Source organism: Urocampus carinirostris, chromosome 4, assembly GCF_059441175.1.
Source record: "Urocampus carinirostris isolate Australia breed hairy pipefish chromosome 4, RoL_Ucar_1.0, whole genome shotgun sequence".
NCBI classification, from domain to species: domain Eukaryota; kingdom Metazoa; phylum Chordata; class Actinopteri; order Syngnathiformes; family Syngnathidae; genus Urocampus; species Urocampus carinirostris.
The window spans coordinates 6315341-6334196 of NC_142352.1; the positions used below are offsets into that span (position 1 = coordinate 6315341).

At 40.9% G+C, this 18856-nt stretch overlaps 1 protein-coding gene across 1 annotated transcript in view; it reads right to left on the reverse strand.

The window, feature by feature from the left end:
- Nucleotides 1-18856, reverse strand: part of trpm7 (transient receptor potential cation channel, subfamily M, member 7) — a 72853-nt gene that overhangs the window by 16851 nt on the left and 37146 nt on the right. The window contains 13 exon segments of the mRNA XM_088333332.1: nt 2095-2227; nt 2413-2587; nt 3670-3921; nt 3990-4118; nt 6670-6813; nt 7734-7886; nt 9296-9524; nt 10802-11079; nt 16250-16384; nt 16459-16599; nt 16676-16729; nt 16809-16943; nt 18641-18741. Of these exon segments, the coding sequence (XP_088189458.1) occupies nt 2095-2227; nt 2413-2587; nt 3670-3921; nt 3990-4118; nt 6670-6813; nt 7734-7886; nt 9296-9524; nt 10802-11079; nt 16250-16384; nt 16459-16599; nt 16676-16729; nt 16809-16943; nt 18641-18741 (2059 nt within the window).

Below are 18856 nucleotides of genomic sequence, written 5' to 3' on the forward strand. Positions count from 1 at the left end.
AATAATTTTATTTCTGTCTGAATACTCTTCCAGTAATTTAGTCACGCATTTCAAGCAAAACTTTCACTTTTCTTTTGCATTTTTGATACCACCAATATCCAAACAATGCTTTCTGTACACACAAGGGCACTTTGCTGTCCAAATAACATTATATTGCAAAAAAACTAAACTAATGCATGGACGATGCACCAACAGTGCAAGAAATTTCTAGCCCGTAATGTTTCCGGTGGCGTGATCACATGATTTGGGTCGTCATGGCGATCATGGTCGCGAACGAAACGTCTTCCCTCTCTGCCCCAAAAGCTTCGAATCATTAAACTGCCTGTACTTGTATCTTTGTTTTTTCCCGCCACAATGTGCTTACACAGCATTTGGGCTGCAGATACACTGCCATACCGCGTCATACGGTGGACACAGGAAACAAAACAAGGCACAAAGTCTGTAGACAAAGATGTGATTAAAGCCACCTTTGCCATCTAGTGGTGATTTTTTTGTACTGAAATATTTTCCAGAAGATTGATACTTACTAATCCGCAGTCTTTAGAATAGTTCCAAAAACGACAATATATTTTTACGTTTTGGAATCCACGGACAATGCTTCTTACAACGTATTTATACATTATGGCACTGAATGAGTTAACGATTATAAATAAAATATTTTGATAGACAAACAACTTTGGAACTGAAGAGCAGACTAATGTTCAATTCAAGAGCTGAACAACAATGGTTCACAGGTCTCAACCACCAGGGTTGTAGGGGCCCCACTTTATGTTGTGTATCTTGGGCAGGTACAACCTGTGCATTTGAAGATATGTACACATATTTTCCCAAACACACCACATTTTTGAGACTCAAAAGTAATTGGACAATTAAGTGTAATCCAAACAAAAAGGTTTGTTGTCAATATTTTGTTGAAAATTATCCTACTTGATGCTTTGCCAGGGCTTCACAGCAGCAGATTTGAGTTGTTGCTTGTTTGAGTGTCTTTCCGCCTAAAGCCTCGTCTTGAGCAAAGGAAATGCATGCTCGATTGGGTTGAGATCTGGAGATTAGCTATTGCAGAATATTCAGAATATATATAATAAACCTCTGGGTTACGTTTGCTGTAGGCTTCTGGTCATGGTTCATCTGCACTGTGAAGCGCCGTCCAATTAACACTGCAGCATTTTGCTGAATCAGAGAAGAAAGTGTATCCTTGTATACTTCCGAATTCATTCGGCTACTTTTATCTGTTGTAATGTCATCACTGAACCTGAGAGAGCCAGTGACCTTGGGAGCCTTGTGTTCCCAACACTTCCTTTCTATGTTTCAGATAATTTGGTGTGCTCTGGATCATGTGCTGTTCCCAAAGTCTATTTTTGGGACTGATGAATGGCTTGCACCTAGTGGTGAACCCTCTGTATTTACTTCCATGAAGTCCTTTTTTATTGTAGGCTTAGAGACCCCCACTTTCCCGGAGAGAGTTCTTCACTTCAGTAGATGTTGTAAATAGATTATTTCTTTACCATGGAGAGTATTTGTCCATCATCCATTGCTGTTGTCTTCCGTGGACGTCTTTTTGAATTGCCAACCTCACCAGCGCATTCACTTTTTCTCTGAATGTACCAAACTGTTGATTTAGCTTCTCCAAGCATTTCAGCTATCTCTGGAATGGATTTCTTCTTATTTGTAGTCTCAGGATCTTCTGCTTCACCTTCATTCCGAGCTTCTTTAAATGCATGGCGTGAGGTCACAACAGCAGCTTGCAAACGCAAAACCACATACCTACAATAAACTCCGGACCTTTTCTCGACTTAGTTGATGACAAGTTAACAAGGGAGGAGCCTTCTGAGTCAATTGTCCAATTACTCTTGGTCCCTCGAACGAGAGGTATAAGGAGTGTAAAGAGCTATAATTCTTAAACCCTTATTTGATTTGTTAGTGTCAAGTCTCAAATTGCAGCTGAGATTGTGCACTTTTTAAAGTTGTATTAATTATTGTATTTTGGAACCTGTTCGTGTGAACAGCTAAAATAACAAAACTTGAGTGACTGTCCAAATAGTTTCGGGCTTAACTGTGTGCTGTGGATATGTGAGCAAAATCAGGTCGACATACTTGAAAAAAGCGATGAGAAGGTTGACCATGAGTATATATTGTACAAAGAGGTAGACTGCTTGTAGGAGAGGAGTCAGCCACACTCCTGCTGTGCACAGGCCCTTGACTGATGATTCACTGTTGTTGGCACAAACTGTGAACAAAAGGTATATCAGGTCATGTATACACACACCCTGACTGTCTGTATGTCGTGACTGAGAACATCTATCGCTTAGAGTCTTATTTACATTTTACAAATTTCTACATGTCAGCACATCAAGCTGTGTGAAAAGCTTGGAAGACAACTGTAATCTACCTTCCCATTCTCACCGTACTTACCATCGATTTCATAGGCATAAACTTCCCCATACATCATCCAGTACGGCTGGAACACCACATCTTTAGCCAACGTCCAACTGGGCTCTTCGTGGGGGTACAAAATGGCCTTGCGAGGGACACCGTAGCTTAGCAGGACAACGGCCATGATCACCACAATGTAAAACATGTTGGCCACCTGTAAGAAAAGGGAATCAAACACATGCAGTTTTATGAATGAAATGTTATTATAGATACTGTTTCTGTTTTGTCAGATTATATGACACTTAAGGAAACGTTAATGGTCATGTTGCTTTTTTCTGTATTGTCATTTACCATCATATGAGTATCTACATACAAACTACTGTGGTTACGAGAAATTCTACATACGAGATGTCTTTTGAGCAAAAATTCCGCCTGGCACGAGAGAAAATCCAAGTTACGAGACCACTAACTGCCAGCATCTGCTCATGCCAGTTTATGGGTGTTTTCTGCCATACAGACCCGATCCAACGCTCTTGTGTTGTGTACTCCCACTCTTCCCGGAACCGTCTCTCCCTCATTTCACCGCCACGCTTACACCTCCGGTTGCAAACACCAACTTCCTCCAAGGCAAGTGCTCATAAAATTTATTCTATTCATATGATGTCAAGATATATTTATGTTCAACTACTATTTGAAAGTGTTTTTAATGATCAAGATGGAATTTATGGCTATTTAGGGATAACCTGGGTGATTTTGGGAGGCCTGGAACGGATAGATGGGTTTTTAGTTATTTTTTATCAGTGAAATTTGCTCGGGATACAAGCAATTCTAGAAATGAGCACGACGCTGAAACAAATGAATGTTGTATGTAATACATTCACTGTTTAGGAAAATAACGAAATATTCTGAAATATTTTTAGGATCATTTATTTTTTAATGACACTGATAGCATCGATATGGGAATACTATAAGCTGCCACTTTGCGGTTATCGGGTCCCAACAGAAAAGTAGTTTTGGGTAAGCACTCTTTTGATCCGTTCTTTTTAGAGTTCCAGATGTTTTTGTCTCTTGTGGTGGGCCACACTTGACTCAGGGGCCATGAGTTACACACATTTGCTGTAATCCTACGCTACTCCCGGCCTCAGTGCATTGCCTTCTTTGAGATACAAGAAATTCTAAATACAAGATGATCTGTGAAGAAATCTTCTATGTAAATCGGCCAGTGTATTCATTTTTACATTACTCCTAGTTGGAACTAGGAAAGTCAAAAATTGTAGCAGAAAGTGGTGCACTCACCATTTTGGCGATCATCATGACGTAGGGCCCAGCTTGCTGATTGACGGCCAGGATATCGAGCAGTCGCACGTACCAGAAAATTATATTGAGACAGTAAACCGTCCTGCCGGGGACGAAAGCTTTCCCTCCGCCCAACCTTAAGCCGAAGCCGATGAAAAAGGACACTATAGCCAGGAAGTCCGAGACGTTGAAGTAGTCGTCGAACCACACCTTGATCTTTTGACTTATTTTGCCCGCTTCTGACATAAACATCTGTAAATATGGCCAACGTTTTAGATTCGGTTAAAGGGAAATATATCACACCGTTTAGACTGAAGTACCTCTCGAATCTTCTCAATGGCTGAGGTGAAGATGTAGAGGATGACGACCCACTCTTGAGGAGAAGGCCATTCTGGCATTTTTACCAGGACCACATATGAGTAGAGCATCAAAAAACCCAAATAAAAAAGCTGAGGACAAACAGGAAAACAAGTAGGATAAGAAGGTGGTCTAAATCAAAATCAAAAACAAGCATCACGAGCTATCCTAGTTTTTCTTCCGAAAATGCTAAGAAACCCCAAATACATTTTTTTTCCCCCAGATCAAAATGCTTAAAATAATAATGTATCTGGGAAAAAAAACTTGCAACTACCCTACAAGTGCTATACATAGAATCCAAAGGCCCTTTGTAGTACAGACGCTCCCCTACTTACGACCATTCGACTTGCGTAAAACGGTAGAAACAATTTTTCGGGATATCAAAAAAAATCCGGACATTGCTGTAAGTTAGATTTTGTTTTGTGTGCACCTTTTTCCGGGTACAGAAAATCGTGCTTCTTTCTGCCGCTACCAGCGTGTGGCACTGTGAAAGATCACCCAGCATCCACCCCGGAGAAGAAATCCGCTTCCTCTTCTTAGACATTCTATACAGTATCTTCAGCGCGCTAAGGAATTTGAAGTTTTTATTGTTTAATATCTCATGCATCGGTTCAATGTGGTTGGTGTTAAGTGCAAAGAAGAGGCGAGAAAGTGGAATAAGAAAGCTTGATGCGGTTGAGAAAATGGTCGGAACGCTTTTTTTCGGCCACCTTTTACCACGGAGGAGGACCTCTTGAAGAGCAACTTCCAAAAGTAAGTTAATTTCAACTTTATTTCTCTTTATAGAACATATTATTTTATGAAATGTTTATTGTTTTTAGTATAAGACAATACAGGTTACTTATACAAGCCTTAAACATACTTATATAAACCTTAAACATTCGTAAGTAGGGCAGCGTCTATACTTCAAAAGCCAAACCAAAATCCAGAAAATAAACTACTATATTAACATATTAGACAGACTATAAGGCCACCTAAATGTATGGTGTGATTTGTAGACCAGAAAAAAAACGTTAAATAAAATTAGAAATGCAAAATTACAATGAAATACGGTCATCATTTATGAATGAATCGATTCATTTTAGTGGGTAAAGCAGATTTTATCATATTTATAATTTATGAGAAGTTTTTTTCTCTAAGGTTTTGTTTCCATTTTTGATGTAATCCTTGCTCTTACTGTCGTTTTAATTTCACAGGCCTTTTAGTGCAGTTTACTTTTATGAAAAATATTGGAGAAGATAGTTTTTTGATGCCCGCCCTATAATTCAGTACTTTGGTATATAGCAAAACTTTTTAGCAGTCTCGAAATAAATTACGTTCAACTTCGGGGATCGACTCTTGTAAGATGCATTTAGAACGGCAGTTTAAACAACATAAGTATAAAAATATATCTGCGACAAAGTCAGAAAATGTTAGCTTGTTTTACTCACAGTTTTCTACAGTAGGTGGCGCAATGTTTACAAGAAAACCCTTTAACTCTTTTGTGACTAAAATCCAGCTAAAATAACTGTGGGAAAGTGTGAAAATTAGCATACAAAGGGCCTAGGATTTGAGCTGATATACTAGATATAACACGGAGTAGGTGAGATTTTAAACACATGACCCAAAAACTAAGTAGGTAAGTGCTTGGAAACCACAAGCGTCTGCAATGACACATGGGAATCAGGATGCAATAAAGCATCTGAAATATGCTAATCAATGCTCAATCTTTGATGCTATCTGCTCATTCTTGTACTTATAAACAGAAGAGAGTGGCAATTCCCACGGATGTGAAAACCTGCCTTAGGCTTGCTTATGTAAATAGGTGGTGAGGTGAGATCAACTCAACCAGGAGTGTGAATGTGACGTGTCAACAGCCAAATGGAAACATTTATACTATGATCATTTGGCAACACGAAGTACCGATTTGTGAAACATTTATACTTTTTCTCCCTCCAGTCCCAAAAGGAGTGCTCAAAGCAGGGGTCTCCAACCTTTGTAGAGCTGAAAGCTACTTTTTGTTGCTAGTTAGCGAAAAGGGCACCCAGTTTTATATGAATTTCGAAAATAGAAAATCAGCTAGATGGCTTGCTAAATAGCTAAAAAGGAAGCTTGATAGTTAGCTAGAAAGGTAAACGGGTAAAAAAAACTAAAAAGGGAGCTAGACAGCTAGCTAAAAAAGCCCAAAATGTGACTTGGTACCTAGCAAAAAATGTTAGCTAAATAGCATGCAAAAACATATAAAAATCTAGCTGGATAGCTTACTAAATAGCTAAGGTAGGAAGATGACTAGCTACAAAGCTAAATATGAAGCCAGATAGCTAGCTAAAATATACAGATGTTTTTTGCTCATTTTCTTTTTAAAACACATAAATTGGAATTTAGTTTGTCGAATTTTGACAGAAAATAATTAAGAAGCACTGAGTTAGGTCGATGAACGGTAGCAAATATAGCTTTGGGGGTGGTGCCTAACTTTGATGACATCCAGTGGATATCTTAGGTCATCATTTGATGCTACTCCACCCCCTCCAAAAAGTTTTCTCCTCGGATCTACGTGATTCACGTAGGTCACCCATTTTGACTTCGGAACAGCGAATGTTGCCGAAACGTCAGAGATTTTCACGCCTGAAGTTGAAATAGATGATAAAACAAATGCATGCGTACCGTGTTGGACCAGAACTTGACAATGGGCGCGTGGTAGAAAGCATAGACTTTCCTAGTCAATGGCAGCTTTCTCGCTCGAACATGCGTCTCCATGTCCGTCTTTGTATCGGCAGGGTCATTGGTTCTGGCCTCCTTGAAGACATCCTAAAAATAAATAAAGGAGTATTGAATATTATCGTTTTTATGGCCAAATTTAAGCACTTTCTTTAAGAACTATCAGAGTCAAATTTTTCAAAACCATTAAAAGAAGAAATCCAATGTAAATCATGTATTTTACAGATGCAGAACTTTATCTGCAATGTGAGATTTGAAACCTTTGGTGCGCATTTATGGAGACATGTGGATTTGAGATCTCGAGTAAATCACGAATATACTTGTGGATCTGAACAAAACGTGTGCAATTCTCTTGAGGTTATATTCCATAAAGGTAATATGGATCTTAGATTTTCAGTTAAGTTATTCCTGTTACAATTTATCACTGGAAAACGCTACCTATATTTTTGCATGGCCCATAATAAATGTGCGTAATTGGCATATGATACCCAATTCATGCACCTGTCCTCTTGGTCATAGGATTTAGTGATTTCGAGTGTTGAATTTAATGAATAAAATTCCCCTAAAAATGTTTTTTTTTTTTTTTTTTAAATCCTTAATTATGCATTTTGTACCTAGTGCAACTTATAGTTCGTAAAATGCAGATTTTTTTTTTAAGTTGGCGAGAGAGAAGCCTGGCCCATCTTGAACCCTAATCTAATGATTAACAATTTAGGCCGGAACCGAATTATGGGTACTGCTTGGCCTTGAGATTTTACCTCTAATTCCAAGGGTGGAAATGCAACGGCAAAGAGAGCAGTGTCAACGTCAATTGTAAGCAACTTTTTGTGAAAAATGGCAACCAATTCACGCATTTACAAGCACATGACCCAAACCTTAAGCACTTTTTAACCTTTGAAAAAACATTAAAATTCAAGAATTTTCAAGAATTTTTAGCACCAAACGAACCCTGAGAGGGAACTAAAACCCAGCGAAGAAAATTGTGTGAGATTTGTCTGTGTGTTACTGACCATTTGGATGTCATCTGCAATATTCTGGAAGTTTTCGCTGTCCTCCATGGTCATCTGGTGGTCGTCTTGGCTCTGCGGGATGTGTGCCATCTCGGCCTTGGACTTGTACTCCAGCAGCAGGATGGCAGGTGGCACCAGGATACTTAAAATCACCTGGCAAAAAACACAGAGGTGGGTGGGTTCTCATAGTCTTCCCTCTTTTCACTTGCGACGACGTACACACAATTACAAAACACCTGTTTTTATGGGATGCAAATTGGTTATATAAAGTGCATTTATGTAGCGCTTTTCAAGTCACTGAAGACCTGAAATTTTATGTACTCGATTGGCTTTGTGCATAACACATCTCAGGAGTTACACAAACAATTTCCGTATTTTCACGACCATAGGGCGCAGATTAAAGTCTCCAATTTTCTTCAAATTGTGCGGCCCGCCTTATCGTGCATCGCTACAGACACCATGAGGCTGCTCAAGAGTGGGCGTCACCGCTAAAGCAGGGATCCTACAGCTTAAGGCAAGATAGATTGAAGACTTTTCATGCCTTTGGAAAATTTAAGACCAAGTCGACAAAACACCCACAATTTAATCACAAATGGTTAAATTCCTCGTACACATGACCTGGCACAGAAATTAAATGTACTCTTTCCCATGGTCCAAAGTAAATGCGTCCCAAGTTCCTATGTGTGACATGCGTCCGACTGAAATCACATCACCATTTTGATTGTGCAGTTATTGTGGTCCTGCCATGTTGCCACCAGAATAAATCGGTGAATTATTCAAAAAGACAATCGACTTATGAATTTTATTCATGTATTTTTAAGACTTTTAAAACTTGGATTTGAGACCATTTAATTCCAATTATGGCCTTATTTTTTTAAATAATGAATAGAATGCCTTTAAGGAGGTAATATCGAGCTTCAAAAATCCAGCCCGACCCAGCAAAGTGTGGGCGCTTAAGTATGAGGTATGGGCGTGTCTATAAGGCTAGAGTCACACTGCAGAGCTTCATGCTCAATTCAGAATTTTGAGTGAAATCCAATGTTTTTGTGAAATTCTTCTCATTTCCAGCCAAATGCAACTTGTATGGGCTCTCCTGCGACTTCTATGCGTCTCCTGACAAGTGTCCCGTATGCGCAGAATAGGGCACGTGACATCAAACGCAATGCATTTAGTGTTTACAGAAGCAATCATGGATGCTAACGCCGTAGCGTATCTAGCAATTTCAAAGTTATTGTTCTACCGGTGTTGTCTCACCAAATATGAATCCAAACTTCACTTTCCCTTAATTGAACGCTTTCTGTGTTTTTGTCCGCCATGGTGTGTTGCTTTCTACCTAGCAGATGCGAGGGAATCTAGGATTATTAAATCAATGGTTCGCAAGTGAAGGAAGCTGAAAAGCTAACAGTAGAGGGCACCCATGGCCCAGTGTGCCCAGTGTTTGTATTAAATACAGGAATAGAACCAAAAAAGGAGACTGCACTGTTTAACCCAGAGCGTCCTCCGGTTGTGAAAATACGGTAGTCACCGAAACCAGAAATAGAAATCTAAGATGGAGCCTGAACCTTGTACCAGGAGTTCTTGCGCATGTTAAGTCGCCCCATCCACATGTCGGACAGCAGCAGCTGGGTGCAGGTGTGCGCCACGAAGGGTCGTAGGTGCGAGGAGACGGCCAGCTTCAGGCAGGTGGAGTTGCTCCAGTTTTTCAGCTCGTAGGTGAGGAGCTTCATGGCCATGGTCTCGTCCTGCCTGAACGACTGTTCCAGCAGGTCCACCGCCAAAGTGCCAAACTCACTGAAAAATAACAATTGGCTGTCAGTCTGGAATCTCAGACGTTTTTCTCAAGTTGGGAGCATTTTCGTCGTTTTGACTCATCTTTGAAGCCATAGAGAAAATTTAGGGATAGAACATATCAAAAGAAAACTTGAACCCTCATTTTTCTTTAGAAAATTAGTTTGTTTTTAAACAACAATTGAATATTAACGAGATTCTTAAAAATACTAGTTTCAAAAGCAGTATGCTTGCAAAATATCATTTTTTTGCAAGAACACTGAAAATCCAGGAACTTTTCACCGCCCGATGTTTTCGTAGAATTGATCGCGCGATCTGTCACCATGGCAATGACATTCCCTCGGGTGACCGCGTTCTTGTTTACGTGCATGTAACGTAAAGCCTTTTTGACCAGATGATGACGATGGGACTTTGTCATCTTTATTTGAAAAGAAATCACTGACGGTATCTGTCCATGTCTCGTGACTCTCACCACATTGCTTCACTATGCTGACACTTCATATGGGGCTGCCTACACATACTCATTCGCAAGATCTAAGTAGTTGCTATCTCGATGTGCGGACAAAGATCTGATCAAAGCCACTTATGTCCTTTAATGATGAATTATCATACCGAAGAAGCATGATGCTTAGCGATGAGCCTTACCGTTAATGCATCCCACCTGCGACACAACACCTAAGCAGTTTCAACAAAAACTTCACTTAAAACACTTGTACCATCATTAACTATTTAACACTTAAAGCGCTATGACGTCTGGCTTGATAGGGTGCCGGTGTTCCTGCAATGATGTCACAGCTCAGGATGACAAAAACACGCCGTAATCAATATATATTATCTCGGAAAATAATTGGAATATACAGATGAAATCATATATTATAGATTTTATGCAGAAAACATGTAATATTTATAGTGATCGACTGATATGGGTTTTTAAGGGCCTATACCGATAAGTATTAAGAGGAGGGCGATAACAGATATTAAGAGCAGATATTTATTTGCTGTAAAAGCTTAAAATAGGCGCAAGACCTTTTTAATAATGCAAAACATTTTACAGCAAATGAATTAAAATTTCAACACAAGAGTAGGGCAGGGAGCGAGCGAGCGAGAGAGTGAGTGTATGTCTCGGCTGCATGAGATCTAATGTTCGGCTCGTCGAAAAAAATAACGTAGATACCGATATCCGTCAAATTCCCAACTATAAGTGCCGACAATTGGTCGACTTCCAACTATGTATTGCACGTTAAAGCATTTAGGATTCCCTTTAAAGCTACAAAACCTACTTCGAGTACTCCTTAAGCTCCTCGGACGTGTCGTCCACCACGTCACTCTTCTTGGCCTCGTAGCCCATGGAGCGGCAGAGCTTGCAGGCCACCAGGGCCTTTGCCATGTTCTCTTCGCCGTGCTGCCAGAAGAAGAGCGACATTTTCTGCCGCTTCATGAGCACGGCCCACACCAGGAGCTCGTTGAAGGGGTAAGGAAAGCGCCTGGTCTCCGGGTCGTCGATGTCCACGATCTCCTCCCTGTTGCGCTTTTTGTTCTGCTCCTTGGTGGACTCCAACTGAGAGGTAAAAAGGGAGACGCTTGTCGGATTTGGATTCATAGAAATAATATGAAACATTCAAAGATATACATCAAATGCGCAAGCGGCAGCCTCTCCAGCAGCCTCTCCAGCAGCTCCGTGTTATTTCACTCTTTTTGTGATTTATTGTCTGCTTCTATCTTTGGTGTTTTCGTCCCGTTTGACAACTACACTTTGGATTACTTTCGATCCTATGGTTATGGGTTTTAACGCACTAAAATGCGTTTATTCGAGGAATCAACTCCTTGCCCTGAAGAATTCTCGTGCCGGCGTAATGAGAAGGCCCTATTGTGGCTGCGTAGCCGGAGCTAAGGTGCAGGCTAAGCGGCGATATAAGCCTTCGGTAAGGTTAAAAAACACAAATAGAACATAACTGACTGTTTCTTCTGAATTTAAAATTTTCACCAAGTATGGGCTGTTTTTTGGGGGAGGGGGTTACTTTAGGTCTCCATTAAATATGATTTTCTACTTACAGAAATGAGACACCTTTTGAAACAGAAGGTCTCTCAGTAATTAATACAAGGCCTGCTGTTTTTCACCAACGTAGCAGAGAAGGGAAACTGTACACCTAATGCGGAATGGGAGCGAGAGACAGAGACAAAAGAGACACTGCAAACTTCAACATACGTTTTGCTTTGATAGAAAATGCGGAGTAATCCTTAGCCTTAGAGATTACATGAGAAACAACGGGTCTGATTAGTACAATAGCAGCTTCCAAAGGTGGTGTCCGTAAATTAAAATATTCTAATTACTGACACCATCTTCGGGCTGAAATCATTATTGCAGCCTCCGTCAAGCTGCTTGTATGCAGTGTGCTAATTGTTTCTCTCTTAAACACGCGCTGATAAACTGTTTTTCCGTCTTTTGGGGGTTTGGTATTTAGATTTGAAACAGTCTTTTTCCGGTTTCCAACATGGCGGCGCGTGTTTACGTTGCGGCTGATTGTTACCCGGTTATCCTACTACTTACAACTGTCCTCCTGCTTTCCTTTTTGGATACATGCGTGGCCAATAAGACCTACAGTCGGGAGGAGCTCATCCGACTAGGTGGGTGTCTAAATTTCGACTTTTCGGGCACTTTTTATACCACCCACGACATCCCAAATGAGCTCCAAAGGGACTCGGGTTCGCCCTGCTTTCCCGCTCCACCGAAGAAAAAGAAGAAAAATCGGAGACGAAGACGGCGAAAAGATAGAAAACAGAAGCGAGGATGTCGTGCAGGGAAGCGTGTGAAGTTGATGGAGCAACGACATGAAGATCTGTCTAATCCAACCATCATTTCTTCGTCGATTCTACGAGTAAACCGACAACCGAAGCCCAACGCACACAACCGGCATCTCGTGACGATCTCTACAAAGGCTACAGCTAAGTCAAATGATTCAAAGCTAAAATTTGGTCTTTTGAATGTTAGATCGCTCGCTCCTAAAGCTTTACTTGTAGATAATATTATTCGTGATTATAAACTTAACTGTATTGGTCTCTGTGAAACGTGGTTACGCCCGGATGAGTATTTAGCTCTAAATTATGCTTCTCCCCCAGATTACGAGAGCAGCCATATAGCACGCACGTTGAAAAAGGGTGGCGGTGTCGCGCTAATCTCTGAAAAATCGCTTAAATTTAATCCACGTACCTCTAATAATTACAAAACGTTTGAGGCTCTTGTGATGCGGTCCCCCCTATTGTCAATTGACGTAATAACTATCTATCGCGCACCAGGACCATACACAACTTTCTTAGACGAATTCGCCGAACTTCTGTCTGAACTAGTAACCTACGCAGACAAAATTATTATTATGGGGGACTTTAACATTCATATGAACTCTCCACTCAGTTCACTCACTGTTGCGTTTCAGTCTATAATTGATGCTTTTGGTTTTAATCAACTGGTTGATTTGCCAACCCATAAAGATGGAAACACGCTCGACTTGGTTCTGACTCGAGGAGTTTCAACCTCAAACATGGCGGTGCTATCGTGTACTACAGTTATCTCGGATCATTATTTAGTTACATTTGAGGTGCTAGCTAAATGTAGTACCAAAAAAACTGAAGGATTCACCGGACGCAATATAAGCACAGGCACAGTTTCTGAGCTCTCCGATATTCTTCCAGGAGCAGTTGCGTCCTTTCCTTCCTACATAGGCTCCATAGAACCACTCCTAAATGAATTTAACGCTACCCTGGCCAATGCCCTGGATTTAGTTGCGCCCATCCGGCATAAATTACGACCTAAAAGACGCACACCTTGGTTTAATGATGAAACTAGATCCCTTAAACGAGAATGCAGGAAATCTGAAAGAAAATGGCGCGCTACCAAGCTTTAAGTTTTCCATCAAATCTGGTGTGATAGTTTGTTGAAGTATAAAGCGGCCCTGGCCTCTGCAAAATCAGCCTACCTTTCGAAAGTGATTGCGTCACAAAAGAACAATCCCAAGGCCCTTTTTGACACTGTAGCATCACTTACAAGGCAACAGACTATCCCAGATAGCTCCACCCATTCTGCTCACGACATAATGGTCTTCTTTACTAAGAAGATCCAGAGCATACAGGAAGAAATTGCTAAAGACAATATTAATTCAACACATACTAAAGCACTCAAATCCCTAGATGCACGACATGGTGGCTGTCCAGGGACTTGGTCCCGTTTTAGTGAACTGTCACTCGAAAATCTTAAACAGATGGTGAATACTGCCAAACCGACGACTTGCCAGTTCGACCCACTTCCAGGTTCACTTATTAAAGGTCTCTTTGGCGTTCTTGCACCTTCAGTTCTAAATATTTTAAACATATCACTCGCCTCTGGTGTAGTTCCAGCTGCTTTTAAGTCCGCTGTCATTAAACCCACACTGAAACGACCCAACCTAGATCCAGAAAACTTATGTAATTATAGACCTGTGTCAAACCTACCGTTTCTTTCTAAAATACTTGAAAAAGTAGTGGCACAGCAGCTGAATGATTTCATGTCCGATAACAATCTCTTTGAATCGATGCAATCAGGATTCAGGGCTAACCACTCTACTGAGACAGCTCTGATAAAGGTAACCAATGATCTCCTACGGGCAATGGACTCGGGCGCATCATCACTTTTGCTGCTGCTGGACATTAGTGCTGCATTTGACACAGTGGACCATATTATCTTGCTAGAACGGTTGGAAAAATGGATTGGTCTCTCAGGAAACGTCCTATTATGGTTCAGATCTTACCTCTCAGATAGGACACACTGCGTTAAATATGGCGAATTGACATCTGAGCCATTTAGTGTAACTTGTGGTGTTCCGCAGGGTTCAGTGCTTGGCCCCCTTCTCTTCAGCATTTATATGCTTCCACTAGGTGATATTATTCGCAAGTATAACATCAGTTTCCATTGTTACGCAGATGACACTCAACTCTATTTCCCGATGGAGGAATCTACCACACTAAACTGTGGAACTTTGGAGGCCTGCCTCACTGAGATAAAAGAGTGGATGTCACTCAATTTCCTGCGTCTTAACCCTGAAAAGACTGAAATGTTAGTAATTGGTCCTTCTAAGTCCCGTGACTTATTCTCTAAAACCGCAGTGAACTTGGACAATTGCCACATCACACAGAGTGACTCACTTAAAAATTTAGGTGTCATTTTCGACCCTGATCTGTCCTTTCAAACACACGTGAAGAAAATTACTAGAACCGCTTTCTTCCATCTCCGTAACATTGCTAAAATTCGTCCTATACTTTCTCAGTCGGATGCGGAAATCATAATTCATGCGTTTGTTACCTCCCGTCTCGACTACTGTAATGCACTCCTTTCCGGTCTTCCGATGACCAGACTCAAGAGTCTTCAGCTGGTACAAAATGCTGCAGCGAGGCTTTTAACAAGGACAAAAAAGTACGATCACATCACCCCAATTTTGGCTAACCTGCATTGGCTCCCTGTTAGCCTAAGATGCGATTTTAAGGTTCTCCTACTACTATACAAAATCATACATGGACTTTCCCCCTCGTATCTTTCAGATCTGATCTGCCCTTATGTCCCGGCCCGAAGCCTTCGTTCCGAGAGCGCCGGTCTCCTGGTGATCCCAAGAGCCAAGAAGTGTTCCGCTGGTTCGAGAGCGTTCTCCATCCGGGCACCGGTGTTGTGGAATGCTCTTCCCCCTGATATCCGATCTGCAACCTCGGTGGAAATGTTTAAATCTAGGCTTAAAACTCACTTCTACTCTATAGCATACGAGTAACCTAATCTTCTTATATGTAATAACTTGTGAAGCCCTTAGAGACTAATTGTGATTAAGGGCTATACAAATAAAAATGACTTGACTTGACTTGACTTACTTTCACCATTTTCATCCTCGAATAAATGAAAACTACCAACATGCGTGTGCAATCACACAATCCACCCCTTCCCCCTGCTTCCTTTCGTCTAGCCCAGGGGTAGGGAACCTATGGCTCGGGAGCCATATATGGCTCTTTTCATGAGTACATATGGCTCCGATATAAAATGTAACAATTGCACATCTCTCTGTAGCGTTCCAAACTCAAGTGATTTCATCCCGATTTTGGTACATATAAAGCCGAAGCAACTTAGTGCAGTCTACACTGAATAGTAAGATATGCTTATCGTTTGCAGTAATTTGTGACATTTTTACAAAAGAACTTTGCATGCACATTGTTTTGAAACCGTTATTAAGGACAAATTTCATGGAAAAGAATTGCCACAAAACTCTTAACTTAAGGTGGAAGACAAATTGCAAATGGCATATTTAGATTGATTTGGGACACGGGATTTGGCATTATTATCATTTCATACATTTGATTCAATCATAAAATGACACACAGTGAAATAAAATGTGCTGAAGAATTTTTTGTCAGAAAATATATGTGATGTGGCTCTCTCAATTTCTTTTTAAAACATGTTTTGCTTTTATGGCTCTTTGGGTCAAAAAGGTTCCTGAGCCCTGGTCTAGCCTAATGGGCTTCAAGGCACGAACACCGATGGTAAAAGTAAGCTAAAAGCAGATAGGCGCGATGACAAAAAATATATAAAGGCTCTTTGAACTCAGCTGAGCATTGTTAACACCTACTTAATAATGAAAACCTTGAATTTCAAACTTTTTAGAGACACCTCAAACTACACACCCTACCTTGGAATGAGCAGTTTGTTTATAAGGTTTCTCTACCTTGGGTTTGTATGGTTGTGCAGTCTTGATAAAATGGTTGTGCCTGGTCTTCTCCTTCTTATCAGCCTGCATGCTGAACGACTCATGACTTTTCCTCAAATGAGAGCCCGGGCCCAATGGATGACGCCCGGATCTCTAAACACACAAAGAAAAGTACTTTTCTCATCTGGATCACGATTGGACAGGAGTAGAAGGTAACTGCAACTCACCCTGCTGCTGCCATGGAGATTGTTATAAATAATCCTAAATCGTTTCCTGGTGTAGTTGCACCTGTAAGTACCGCCCATTAGGAATTCAATCACCAGGCCCACGTCGATCAAGGTGATCTTGTAGTTTGGGGGCAAGTGACTCTGAAAAGTTACAATGACAAAACAGCTTGAGATAGGACTGAGTTCCACTCGGGAGGCGATCATAATCTCCACTGACCTGCTTGACATCTCTTACAAGATGGAGGAGAGTGGGATTGTTGGGAGGTTGTTTCTAAAACAGAGAGAAAAAAATATAACATCGTCCTTTGCAGGCTTCCTGCCATGTTGACTCGCGTGCTTCAACACCGTACCGTGTTGTAAAGCTCCTCCAGCCGACTGATTGTCAGGAAGCGGTGCATGCTCACGCCGTTTTCAATCAGCAGCTTGACAAAGTCCACTCGATCCATCACCAGAGCGTCCAGCATGGCTTGCTCCAAGGAGCTCACCTGAGCACGCACACAAAAGAAAAACCCTGAATTTCAATGACTGTATTTCGTGGACTATAAAGGCGCACTTAAAAAACACACATTTTCTAGAAACTGGTAAATGTGCCCTCTAGGCTGAGGGATGAGAAGATTCATTGCAGTTGCGAAACCAGATTTCTTTCATTTTTGTTCTAGAAAATACATTTTCTGTAGTTTTAATTTCATGCGTCTTCCTAGAATTTATAATTTTAGTGCGCCTTGTCGAGTAATCCCTCTTGTATCGCGGTTCACTTTTTGCAGTTTCGATACTCTGCTGATTTTCATTGAGCATCTGCAGCAGACAACACACAGAAAATGTGATCCAAGGGTCAGGTGAGGAAGAGCAGTGTGTGTGACAGTGAGAGGCTGGTGTACTGTCACTCAAGCAGCTGGGTGGCCGCACAAATCAAACGGGTCGACCAAAAACTACGAAACACGGCGACAGCGAGTATTTTAATGGCTTCTTAAGTAGAGGATAAATTCATCAATTAAATCGAACTCCGAGGAAAGTTTGAAGAGTGCAAATAAATGTTGATCACCACTGGGTAGTAGTCCGTGGACTACACCAAAAGGAGGTCCGCCCTACTGCTACGGCGAGGCTCTTTTCACCGCTACATTCCTGACTTTTGTGTTTTAATCATCACTGAGACCTGGCTCAAACTGAGGATCCCTGATGCTAGCATGCAGCTAGCCAGCTGCTATTCTAATTGCTTTCTTACACTAAAAGAAGAAGCCCCTAATTTTGTTGTACTATTGTATCATGCATGACCATAGAAACATTCATTCAACTGCAATTCTGTGTTTTCATTTATTTTTAATCATCACAACGACTTTGCAGAAGACGCAAGTGTGTAGCTAGCCGCTGAAAGGAGTAGCCCTTCAATTTTGTTGTACATTTGTATAATGACAATAAAGACTATTTATTGTCTCTAAGGAAATCACCTCGCAGTTGCATGTCACTATGTTTAAGTTCTCCCCGGAAACAAGCGCAGAAATGCACTTTTCTTGTAAAATACAAAATCGCATCTAAGTTGCAATACAGGTCTGAAAAATCACAACTAGGTTTTTTTTCCAAAATCGTGCAGCCCTAATCCTGAGTGTTTGAGTTTTTGTTTATCTGAATGAAATGCAACTCCCCAATTCTAGTTGTACTCATTCAGCCCCAAACCATGATATTCTCAGCACCATGCTTGACTTTAGGAACAACACCAACATATTTCTTTAACAAAATCGTGTAGCCCTAATGGTGGTTGCCTTACATTCTGGAATATATGATCATCTGTACATGGTACATGTTTGAGTTTTTGTTAATGAAATGCAACTCCCCAATTCTAGTTGTACTCATGCAGCCCCAAACCATGATATTCCTAACACCATGCCTAACTTTAGGAACGACACCGAATGTTTTTTTTCCAAAATCGTGTAGCCCTAATCGTGAGTGCCTTATATTCTGGAAAATATGATAATTTGTAAAAATCTGTAATAAAAAGTTCAATTCATGTCAAGTTATCAACTAAACAGTTTAAAAATAAATAGAACAACATGATGACCACAGTGTAAAAAATTGATGTTACAAGCTACTCATGGCCCCCGGACTTCACCATGTTGGTCATTTGAGACTTTTGGGTCCAAAGGTTCAGGTTTAAATCTGAGCTAAGCAAACACGCAGCCACACATACCAAAAGCTGTTGTCCATAGACAAAAACATGATTCTTGGCAATGTCAACCCGGTCCCAGGCCAGAGTCAGGACCAGCTGATCGAAGGCAGAAGCATTTGTACCTGAAAGACACAAGATACAATATCATTGGTTGCTGTTATATAAAGGCTTACCTTGAATACTATGCAACTATTGACTAAGGTCAATTACAGATTTTTTTGTATCACTGCTTACATT